Below are 11,889 nucleotides of genomic sequence, written 5' to 3'. Positions count from 1 at the left end.
CACTGTCAACATAAAGTCAAATAAATGCTGAGGAAGGTCCGTCACCATCAAAGCTGAATCGAGAGATCCTAAAAATAAAGCCTTTTTCCCCCTTGGGTAACACTGAACAACTCTGGACTGCTGAGTGACGGTGTTCCCTGCCTGTTCTTTTGGCTCTGATCTCTCTCTTGCCTTTTCTTCCCTGCTTTTGCTCTATTTTTTTGTACTCTATTCCTTTTAATTCTATCTTTTTTGGAAGCTATCTTAATTCTTTCCTTTTCATCTGTCTGATCCCATTTTTCAGCCCCACAGTATTTCTCCAGTCCTGATTTCCCTCTTCCTACCACTTTCATCTTTTGCTCCTTACCAAGGTGAGGAGAAAGGTGACACCAGCTTTACTGGAAAGTGCTCAGGTCTCCAACCTCCAGCCCCAACCACACACCTTGGGGTTCAGTCTGGGGCCAGCCCCGCCACCATGAGGATCAGGAAGTACTTGGTGGCCTCTAATCTGCTGTGTGTCACCACCGAGCAGATAGTTCTTGTGTGCCCGGCATCCTCCGATGCCTCGTGGTTTCCCCCAGAAAAGCTGCATGTCGGTGCTGCACATCCTGTGCGGGTGTGCGCAAGTCACAGAGGCAGAGCTTATGTTATTTTATAAACCTGCTTTGCTAAAGCTAACGCTTGTCCCAGCACGGACCCTTAATCTCTCTTGGGTACAAAAGCAATCGCTTTGGCTGTCATTGATGGAAATTGGGACTGATGGTGTAAAGTCAGTTTTATGTCCACCTTCTCACAGGACTGGTATGTTAGTTTTGTATAAACAAAACCAAAAAGTCTAGGGGAGAAGGATGCTTAGGACAAAAAAAATACCTGTTTTGAAGTATTGCCTTACTTTGCCCCCAGGATTTGATTCCCTGTCTGTGAGCGTGTTCCCTGGGGCACGCCTCCCCCTCGCTGCCTCACTGATGCTCTCCTGGCCCACTCGGCCAGCAGTGTCTCTGTTGCACAGTGCAGAGGGCTGGGGTACAGGTCCAGTGAGGGGCCAGGAGTGCCCTGAGGCTACTGGGTAGCCCCTGGTCACCTGCTGCAGAGCGTCCCTCCAAGCACTTGCCATGTTTAGCGTCTACACAGAAGCCATAGTCTGCATGAATATAGTGTTTCTTCTGTTTCTTGACGTCCCTTCCTCAGCAATCCCAAACTGCGCGCCCTGGCCACGGCCCTCTCCCCAGGCTTCCTGAGGTTTGGCGGCACCGAGACAGATTTTCTCATCTTTGATCCCAACAAGGATTCAACTTCAGAAGAAAAAATCCTCTGGGAACTTCAGGCCCAGCAAGGTAAAATGGACATCAACATGTTAGACTTGAAACCATTGTGGGTTTAGGAGGTGGCTTTGCAGGCTGGGGATGCTACAAGGGCACGGCGACAGCATTGGGGGTCCTCCACAGGGTCAGCATTGCTCTCCTCCGTGGAGAGGAGATCTGTGGACCTTCAGCATGGTCCGTGGGATGAGCTGTGGCAGCCGTGGGAAAGAGAGGAAGGACACAGGGGGACTTCATGTCCATCCCTGCATCTGCTGGGACTCTCCCTTTGCCACCCTGTGCTCCTGGCAGCAGCCTTGGGAGCTCCCCTGCCGCCTGGGAGGCGGTCAAGATCAGCTCAAAAGTAGTCATTTCATTACGAAAATTAAGTAATGGATGGAAGAAATAATCTTATGAGAACAGAGCTTCCGTTTTCTCCATCTTGGGCAAAGCCAGAGCTAGGCTGGGGGGGCAGCCTTGCCCTCCTGTTTCTTTGACAGGGCAAGTGCAAACCCACCGGACCACTGCCAACTGCTCGAGCTTGGTCCTGGTGCGTGAGGTTTCCCACTGCATTGAAGTCCCTTGAGTGGTGGAGTTGAGTGGTACTTTTCCCCCCGTACTGCTTTGCTGAGCGGCCGCCTCCTCTTTGGGTAACTGTGACTCTGGCTCGTGCCTTCCTCCCTGGTTATGCCTCGCTCCTGGTTTGCATGCCAAGAAAAAACATGAGCTTTGAAGAAAAAGTGTCTTATGACTCCTGCCAGCATTGCCATTGCAGCCATACGGGGCAGTCAGCATGAGACGGGCAGCGCAGGAAGCATTGCCCCATATCTGCCCACAGCAAGGCAGGCCATGAACCCTGCCATTCCGCTGCACGCTGGGGTGGCTTATCTGCTCCTCAGGCACCGCAGTCCGTGCTTTGTCAGCTCCCTGGAACAAGGGTTTCCAGATGGTGCTCCAGCTGAAATAGTTTATTGGGGTGTGACTGCCACGATACGAGCCTCCAGAAGCACAGCGCAGTCTTCCCCCGCCATCTCCATCACCTTAAATTGGGAAATATACATTATATATATAAAAAATACGTATTTATGCATCAAGCCAGCCCTTTTAGTATGTAGTTAACATTGTGAAAGTAGGGGTGCGTTTCACAGAAGTGGCTCTCAGCCTGACACCAAGCAGTTGTGCTTCCTCCTGAGGGATGCAACCCTTTGCATGCTGAACTCTGGCCATGAAGATGAGGACTTAATTGCTCTCATGCTTCTTCTGCCCTACAGAGGCTTGTGGCTCGAGGCCTGCATTTGCTGCTCTTGAGAAGCTACTGCTAGCCCAGTGGCCCAACCAGGAGAAGCTGATTCTTGCAGAGCATAACCGGAAAAAGCACAAAAACACCACCATTACAAGTAAGACTTCGATGGATTTTTCTGCTAGGGTTTATAACCAGGGGGCTGCAAATCTCTGCCTGTGGTAAAAGGGTCATAAGCTGTTAGGAGCTGAAACCACTGAAAATTAGTATTTTTCTAAGTGGGTGAAATGTTTCTAAGAAATCTTTTTCTACTGTCTGCTACCTTGTATTTAATAGTATTCAGCTGCTGCAGGAGTTGGGAGGATCTCAACACCTTACAGGATGGTGTGTCTTTTGTCCGGCTGGGAGAGCTTGGCACATCTGCTAAATAAATACAGGCTAAATAAATACAGGCGCTAAAGATTGTCGCTTGGCTGGAGCTCAACTAGCACACCCTAACCTTGAGATAAACATCCCCCCTTTCTCCTCTGCGCAGGAAATACGCTGGATATTCTCTACAGCTTTGCAAACTGCTCAGGGTTTCACCTGATCTTTGGGCTCAACGCCTTGCTGCGGAAAGATGGCTTGCAGTGGGACAGCTCGAATGCTCAGGCGCTGCTGGACTACTGTGCCTCGCGGAGGTACAACATCTCCTGGGAGCTCGGGAACGGTAAGCGCGAAGCCTGCTTGTGGGCCAGGCCAGCGGTCACCTGGAAAGGTACCACCGCAGGGTATGAGCTGGTAATTTTGGATGTTTTGGATGATGGCCCATAAAGGCCATGTTTTATTGGGAAATATTAAGGTCTTAATTTGCAAGGAGGGATTTCACAGAAGGCCCAATGAATGAGCAAATTGAGACGATTTTGCTGCTCCTACCAAGGCTCTGAGATGAGGTGAACGATGGCCCACAAGGTGCAGGATGTCACCTATGGGGACTGGCTGGGACAGAGTGCTGGAAAGCAGCACGCTGCGTCACCCAGGCTTTTGGTTTCATGCTCATCACCTTCAAACATCTCACCTGTACTGTGCCAGATCACGTGAAGCCATAGGGGGTTGCACTCTCCACATGGAGCAAGCTGCCCTATTTTATGCCCCGAAACTAGAGTGGGGTGCTGATGTGCGCCTGTCTTCCTCAGAGCCCAATAGCTTCAGGAAGAAATCTGGCATCTACATTGATGGCTTCCAGCTGGGGCAAGATTTTATTCACTTACGCCAACTTCTGAGTAACTATACCCTCTACCAGCATGCAAAGCTCTATGGTCCCGACGTTGGGCAGCCCCGAAAGCACACACAGAGACTGCTGAGAAGGTAAGGTTGTGGGGCCCCAGGGTGGGCAGGCGTGGATAGCAGTGGCTCTTCTGCGCCCAGATGCAGGGGGCATGAGGAGGCATCTGGGCAGGGTTTTAAGGATTTTCTGCTCCAAATCGACAGTGAGGATGTATAGATAGATACATGCAGTCTATCTGAGAACTAATTTCCTGCATTTTTCTTTAAATTAGAAACATGGAATGTTTTTTCCTTGACGATGGATGAGTGAAATCTTACCTGCATGCATGAGCTCAAGGCTTAAATACTCAGCCAGCTGAAACTAAGACTTTAGCAGTACTTCAGTGATGCACACACGTTTCAGTTGAGCGCTGGCTCTAATGCTGTGTTAACAAGAGCTTTTCACCTTAGAAATCTCCGCGTGTTACGCATGCATTAATTCATCCAGCAACCCACTGAGGCAGCCGGGCTGCCCAAAGCCCGTTTAAAAGCCAATGCAAGTGTGGCCCCAAAGCCGTTCATCATTCACCAGCTGGGGGGGAGAGGGGAGGGCTGTGCATGGCAGCTCACTCGTGGGGGGCCGCGACCCATCACTGGTACCCGCTAACCCCCCACTCTCCACTGCATCCCCTCTGGTTGCAGTTTCCTGAAATCAGGAGGGAAGGTGATCGACTCTGTCACGTGGCACCAGTAAGTACCATTCGGATACCATCATTACTCTGTTTATCACCTGTTTTCTTTACAAAATGTCAATTTGAACATCTCAACAGGAAGGAGGGGGTGAAATACCCCTTTCAGCAGTACCTCGGGCGCCTGTCTGCAAACTCTTCTGCTCAGAATAAGAGATGAATTGAGGGAGCACGTTACAGAAATGCAGAAGGTCTCCAAAGAGGCTACTTGGTGCAGAGACCCAAAAGCAGTGGTGGGGGATTGCAACATAGGCACAGCAGCGGGGAATGCAACGTGTGCAAGACGGTCGTTTTGCTTGCTAAGTACGTGCAGGGAGAAAAACAGAAGTGGGATGTAGAGAAAAAGATGGCACGGCAGCTTTATTTCTCAGAAGAGCGCGAGGGGGTAGATCACAGCTCTCTCCTGCACGAGGAGAGTTTCTGCAGCCGTTGAGCCTTTTTGCATATGCCATGTATCAACATGTACCAACACCTAGTGAGATCTGAGCAGCAGCCACGATTGTCTCAAAGCTCCTAGTTGCCAACCCTTATAAATAAAATGCACTTTCCTGTGGGAAGAAGGGGGTGTCGTATAAAAGGAAAAGAAGGTAGCTCAGACTTACTCGGCAGAGATGCCTCTGCTGAACTTCTGCAAGAGCAGAAGGTTTTTAACATAAGGTTTTAAACAACCTGTGGGTGGCTGGGCTTTGACGCAGAGTCAGTACCCCTGACATTGGTGCTCTCCTTGGCATTAGAAAGGCTGAATCTGCTTGAGTGAAAGCTTCTCTCCCTAAAAGCAAATTCAGGGAGTCACTGATGACCCTGCTGGCAAATGCACCCAACTCATTGTAAAAAATGCAGCAGAAGCCTTGTTAGCTGATGCGTTACGTGCTGCCTTTTTTCTCTATTTATGTCTGTTTGATATAAACGAAAAGCCCTGCGGGTCTGGTTGACCCTTACCCATAGAGAAGTGCTAGCAGCTTCTGCTCCCTTATGTTTGCTCTCCAGCTCAGTTCGGGCTGTGTGTGGGTAGCTCGCCCTCAGATCCCACCCGCAGTGCAAACAGCACCGGCACAGCCCCAGCCCTTCGCTTTTGTGCCATGGCTTAGAGATGCAGTTTTAAAGTGCTCAGGCGGGCAGTGGGGTAAGTTGGCCCCAGGGCACCTGCCATGAACTCCACATGTTTGAAAGTGATTTCCGTGTGAAGGTGTTTTTCTTTCCGGAGTTAAATGCAGCACGGTGACATGTAGCAGTCAGGTAACAGTGGGAAAAGATGTACATGCTTATATTTTATACATATATATGTATACATATATGACTTATCTATGTATTTTGAGCTGCTAGCAAGGCATAGAACATGTCCTCTCCCCTTCCTGGGCTGTTCTTGCCCTGTGGCTGCCTTTGCTTTAAATGCGCATGCATTATTTTCTTTACTAATTTAGGATTATCGGGTTTTAGCTTCCTCTAGTGGCTGGAAGACTTCAGCTACTTCTGGTAGGACTGAGTGATAGCGTGGTGAAATGCAAAAACCACAGGGATCCCAATTTCCCGATCTTTATTCAAACAAACCAGACTTAAAAGCTCTTCTGCTCATGGTGGAGGGCAAACTTCATCCCATAGGGATGCCTCCATCCCGTTCCCCTCCAGGTGGTCAAAATACTCCCAACAGAAGGACAGAAGCTGGGATCTGATATTTTTAATATATAACTTGATACAGTAAAGCAAGTAATCACATAGGAGTGTCAGACTCCTCAGCAAGAGAAGATTTACAGAAGCTGGCTCTTATTCAGTGATGTTTTCCTCATTCTAAATGAGTAGATGCAAAAAAACCCTACTACTTCTGTTGATTAAAATTTCTGTGATATCCTGCCTCCATTGAGGTAATTATATCTGACAGTCCCTTAAATACAAACAACATACATACACATTTGGAAAACAAAAAAAGAAAAAGAACTGGACAGAAAAATAGTGCTGTGGATAAATGTATCAAGCAACCTAGTACTTTCGGTGGTGTTTTGAACCAGTGGTGGTATTTGTCCTTAATTTTGGCTGTGGGGTTTTTTTCCATTTCCAGTTACTATGTGAATGGACGAAGTGCAACGAGGGAGGATTTCTTGAGCCCTAAAGTGCTGGATACCTTTGCCACAGCTGTACGCGATGTCTTGGAGGTGCCCTGTCCTGTTTAATTATTCCCATGTTCAGTTTCCAAGGAGTTAGCAGAGAATCCGGAATAAAGTACAATTTCTCACTAGCAATAAACAGGGATCCTCAAAGCTTGGGTGCTGCTGTCATTGTAATTAAAAAAAAAAATTAACGATACTAATAATAAATGAGGTCCAATAGTTTGCCATGCAGCAAGCATGGTGCCAGATACATCACAAACCTACAACATTCTCATTTATCTATGTAGTCATTACTCAGGGATGTAATTTATGGTCATACCCGCCCCCCACCCCAATTTCTTTATATTTTGAGATCCTGAGAACAGTATAACTTAGAGTATACTACTACTTAGCACGAGAAGACTTACAGGACCTAGCTTTTAGTAACGTTTGTCTCGTTCTACGTGCGTGGCCGTGATTTTTTGGAGGGGGAGGAAGTAAATCTGCTTCTAGTCCTTTTGATCAAAATTTCTGTGACATCCCACCTCAGGTGGTGTTATCCCTTAAATGCAAACGTTATATGTAGGCATTTGGCTAAAGCACAAGATTTTGATTTCCCATTATTTCAGTAGCCAAAAAACTTAACTGTTGTCTCTTTCTCTTCTTCCCTATGCCACACCGGCCAGATTGTTGGTGGGACCGTGCCCAACAAGAAGGTCTGGCTAGGAGAGACAAGTTCTGCCTATGGAGGGGGAGCTCCCAGGCTGTCCAACACTTATGTTGCTGGCTTTATGTGAGTACCATGACACAGGTGTGGGGAAATTACACATTTTACCAGCTGAAGGGGGTTGCGTACATGCCCTGTGGGAGAAATGTCTCCCTCAGGCTTCCCCGGGAGCACAGGCAATGGGTGGGTTGAGGATCGTAACCCTCCCACCGTTCCCTGTGTGCTTCCCCCATGCCTGAGGTTCCATGTAGGCCCAGGTAATAGCAGATTCTTACAGGAAATGGGCAACGGGAAGCATGAGAAAGTTGTATTTCTGCCCTCGAATTTACAATGCTACCTCTGTCCTTTCGTGAGGACGGAAAGTCGTTCACAAGATGGGTGTCCTTTTCCAATGTCATCCTTCGACCACATAACTAACCAAAGGGAAATCTAGTCATGAAAATAATTTACTCCAAGGACTTCAGTTGTAGCATTTTGTTGAAATAAAAGAATTCAGACTTTTCTTAGCACTTTGATCAGTTTGTAGATTCAGGGAGATAAAATTGCATGGGAATGTGCAGTTCACACTTTGAAAATTAACCAAAAACATGTTTGCAAGGTATTGTTTCCCTCCTATAAGGCATGATGATCTTTTCATCAGGGCCTGGTGGGCCAGCAAGTCAAAGCCTGGTAATGGCAGGCAACCTTGTCGTTGGTGTGATGATTTCTCTCAGTCTTCAGGCTCTTGGCCAGTTCAGGGGCCTCCGCTGCCGCTCCTGGTTTCCACCGCCTGCAAACAGGGGAGTGGAGCAACTGTTTCCACCAACTCGGACCTTCAGAGATGATCTGAAATTATTTTTTAAGTTAATCAATGCAAGACTTGAATTGAAATTAGTTGTGTGATTTTAAGGAAGTCATCATCATGCCCTAATTTTTGCTTTCTTACTTCCCAAGCTGGTTGGAGAGGGGCAACAGTGTACAGTTGAGGTCAGCAATTTCATCTGCATGTTGTTTGCCTCAATTTTTGGCAGGTGGTTGGACAAACTTGGACTTTCAGCCAGGGAGGGGATTGACATGGTGATGAGACAGGTTTTCTTCGGGGCAGGGACCTATCACCTGGTGGATGCCAACTTTGAGCCTTTGCCGGTACGTATGCAAACCTGCTAACACCGTCTGAATGCTGCATGTATTTCTGCACAGGCAGCACTGGATGTGGAGATACAAGTCAGCTATTTTAACAACACAAGATAGCGACAGATTTTGTAGAATAGTCGCAGTTTAATCTTTAAAGTTAGCACCTCGCACCTAAAGTTAGCTCATGTTTCATTATGGGTTCACGCATTTTATATATATAGATACAAGATATTTACTGCAACTGCAAGGATGCAGCTAGTCTTCAGCACAGCAGAGACTGATTTCTGGGACATGATGCTCTGATTTGTATGCAGGCACTTCTGGAGTTCACAAGGCTTTTCTAGATGGACTGTTTTGGTTTTTCTGGATGGACTGTTTTGGTTTGAGTACTTCTCAGCTGAGTGATGAGTAGCTTTTAAACAGAAGTGATACGAGGTATTATAATAAATTATATCCCAAGTGAAAACCAAACCAACGTGAAGTCAAGACTCAAGCATTTCTTAGGTCATGAGCATATTTAGCCTTCAGGAGTGGCTGAAGGATAATTAAATGAAAACATGCATTTAGTATAGTTGGGTTTATTAGGAAATAACATTCTGCTGTGATGAAACATCATTATTTGAACTATACATTGTTCTTGCATGTACAGCATGTTTCTTTGTGCTAGTAGCACTTACCTTGGTGTGAGAGGATAGCGTCTTTCTTTTTAGCTTTTCTCTCATTTTTCTGCTTCCAAGTTGTGATTTTCACAGGCTCATAGAGACCATCTGAGAGGAAACCCAGCATATGGGTTTTTTCTGTCCTGCCTATTCAGCTGGTCTCTATGCCAGGGGCTGCGTTGTCAGGCTTGTTGCTTTGGGCTTTTTATTCCCTCATTTAAAATAGATTTAATTTGGACTGAAAGGATGCGCCTTGTTCCTCACCTACAGGCAGTACAGATGCTAATCAAGCTAATAATGCTTTAGAGGCAGGGAAATCCAAACCCAGGTCCATCAGTTTTAGTTAGCACAGCATGAAGAATGCACATGAAATGAAGAAGCACAGCAGTGTCAGAAGGCTGCACCTCCTTGCAGAGGGGCTGAGCATCAGGCCAACAGGAAAAGTCACTTCCCCAGGCTCGTGGTGACTCAGGAGAGAAACAGGACAGTTTTCCTTCTAGGAAAACCTCAAAGACAGACAGACAGATGAGCTGGGAGAAACTCTCTGAAACCCGCCAGCTAGAGCACATCCTCCCCTGGGGTTGTGCTCTCAAAAAAGCAATGCTGCAAAATGCAGCCTGCCTGCGGCCTCCTAGCCCCAAAACACATCTGCACAGACCACGTGCTTTCTTTGGTACAGTCGTGGACTTCATAGTGGAAAAGTAGCAGTCAAGATGCACAAAAAAGCAGACCTGGAAAAACTGAGTCTGCACTGGGCATCACCCTGCTCGGACGTCGTCCTGGGGTGTCCGAGGATTTACTCTTGGCTGGTGTTCAGAAATTAATCCTGAGACCTGTTCAAAAGCACGATGTTAGTGAAAGGCATAAAAGTTGTCGGGGGCTTCTTCCTGGCGTTGCGCCTGTGGATTGGGCACAGGCTTTCCTGCAGGAAGGGCAGCTCTCCCCCTGCGGGTTCAGCCCTGAGATGCTCTGTACCCTGCAGAAGGGCGTTTCCAAATTGCAAACAGTCTCTCCCCCACAGGAAGAGCTCCGAAATTTGCATATGAAGGGGAAAATGACTCTAAGGTACCTTGTAAACACAGCTGCACTGCAGCTTGGAGGCAGGGTTTTCTCTTTAGCTATGCTGTTTGTGGGAATTTAAATAGATATGGTAAAGAACTTGGTAAAGCAAAAAATTATGGGGAGAAAAACCCTGAAATTACCAGCAAAATGAACGTTACATTAAGCACCCTGTGGAGTACCTGGCTTTACACAAGTGCTTACATGTCTTTTTGTGCCTCCCAGGACTACTGGCTCTCGCTGCTCTACAAGAAGCTGGTGGGTACCAAGGTGCTGCAGGTCGGCCTGGCGGGAGCTGACGAGAGGAAGCTCCGCGTCTACCTCCACTGCACGAACGCCCTCCAGTAAGCTTCCAGAAAGGGCAAAATATCCCAGAAACTGAGCTCACAGCCACCCTCAGGCCAACAAAAGCAATTTGGGACAGCACAAGGATGCATGTTATTTCTGTGAAACCTCTTTCTCTCCTGATCCCCATCATCATCTTCTCTTGCCTTGCAGCCCAAAGTACAGAGAAGGGGACGTGACGTTGTTTGTCTTAAATCTCTACAACGTTACCCAACATTTGCAGCTACCGAATAACTTATCAAGCAAGCACGTGGATCAGTACCTCTTACTGCCTCATGGCAAAGAGCATATACTTTCCAGGTAAGTGTGCAATTCCTCCTCTCTCTGTAGAAAGGATTGTGAGTAGAGTTAGATGGCCTCTAAAACCTCACCTTGTTCAGTTTGCAGGGTGGGGGGGGCCGTGGAAGAGGTTACTGTTCAGTCGTCTGGGGTTTTTTTCAGTAAGGTCTAACTTCTGTTCAATGAGGTCTCCTAAAATCAGGCTGCTTAAAGCTTGCTAGGGTACAAAAAGCTTGTTTGATGTTAATCGGGAAACTTTTTTCTAGCAGGCTTCAGGGCTCTGGACCAGCTGCTAAAGTCCTTTTTCTTTTGCACAAGCAGAGGTATATTGTTTTCCCAAGTGCTGGCTCCTGATTTACAGCAACGTGTTCAGGCTTTGTATGGTTTCTTTTGTTGTTACCGCTAATACATCGGCACGGGAAGGATCTGCTCTGTGAGCATAGAAGACATCTTAATATTTGCAGGAGAAAAACCAATTAAAATCTTTACTTTTCAAAGCCTGTTCTGCTGTTAACCTCACTAGAAGAGTAAGAAACATGTACTTTTCAACCTGCTCTGACTCTAAAGGAGTCCTTGCACAGGGAGTGCAGCAGATGCTCTGTGTGTGTGCACACATAAACCCTCAAGGGAAGTTTAGTTTGGCTTTGGACTGAGTTTTATGTTTACACTCAGATCCAGAGCTGTTTGTGCTCGATGGCAAACAGAGCACAGCTGGTCAAACAGTCTCTCTGTCCCTCTCCAGGTCTATTGAGCTGAACAGCCGTGTGCTACGGATGGTGGATGACAAAACGCTGCCAGAGCTTATCGAAAAACCCCTTGGTCCCGGCAGCGTACTCGGCCTTCCAGCCTTCTCTTACGGCTTTTATGTTATCAAAAACGCCAAAGCTATTGCTTGCATTTAAATGGTTAATACACACACGCAGGATAAATGTAAAACACTTGGCTAGTAGGGAAGTTTAATTCTAGAAATTCACGTTTCTACCATGAGATTTAATTCTGGCAAGGGATGCAAATGTGGTGGCACTGGTACGATCTGTGGGCTGAGGAAGACATGAGGTTCTGCTGGGTAATTTGTACGTGAAAGGTGCTTGTTAAGCTCCCAGGAGAATTTTCCA

The 11,889-nt window shown here is 47.1% G+C and overlaps 1 protein-coding gene across 1 annotated transcript; it reads left to right on the top strand.

Moving 5' to 3' along the window:
- The first annotated feature begins 454 nt into the window (after positions 1-454).
- Positions 455-11,676, top strand: HPSE (heparanase). Its single transcript, XM_009577044.1, has 12 exons — positions 455-571; positions 1,157-1,313; positions 2,549-2,674; positions 3,053-3,226; positions 3,693-3,864; positions 4,465-4,512; positions 6,565-6,658; positions 7,279-7,385; positions 8,330-8,444; positions 10,376-10,494; positions 10,649-10,795; positions 11,517-11,676. Exons 1-12 carry the CDS (start codon positions 455-457, stop codon positions 11,674-11,676), a joined length of 1,536 nt encoding a protein of 511 aa, XP_009575339.1.
- The last annotated feature ends 213 nt before the right edge of the window (positions 11,677-11,889 follow it).

The sequence above is a fragment of the Fulmarus glacialis genome, unplaced genomic scaffold, assembly GCF_000690835.1.
Source record: "Fulmarus glacialis isolate BGI_N327 unplaced genomic scaffold, ASM69083v1 scaffold15804, whole genome shotgun sequence".
NCBI lineage: Eukaryota > Metazoa > Chordata > Aves > Procellariiformes > Procellariidae > Fulmarus > Fulmarus glacialis.
The sequence above is the reverse complement of the archived record's forward strand: the minus strand, read 5'-3'. Positions and strand labels throughout refer to the sequence as shown.

Bases quoted from the DNA above. Each gene is read 5' to 3' on its own strand.
- HPSE (XM_009577044.1), top strand. From the start codon at position 455: ATGAGGATCAGGAAGTACTTGGTGGCCTCTAATCTGCTGTGTGTCACC. The intron at 6,659-7,278 runs GTGCCCTGTCCT...CACACCGGCCAG, and splicing joins CTGTACGCGATGTCTTGGAG to ATTGTTGGTGGGACCGTGCC. The intron at 7,386-8,329 runs GTGAGTACCATG...AATTTTTGGCAG, and splicing joins ACTTATGTTGCTGGCTTTAT to GTGGTTGGACAAACTTGGAC.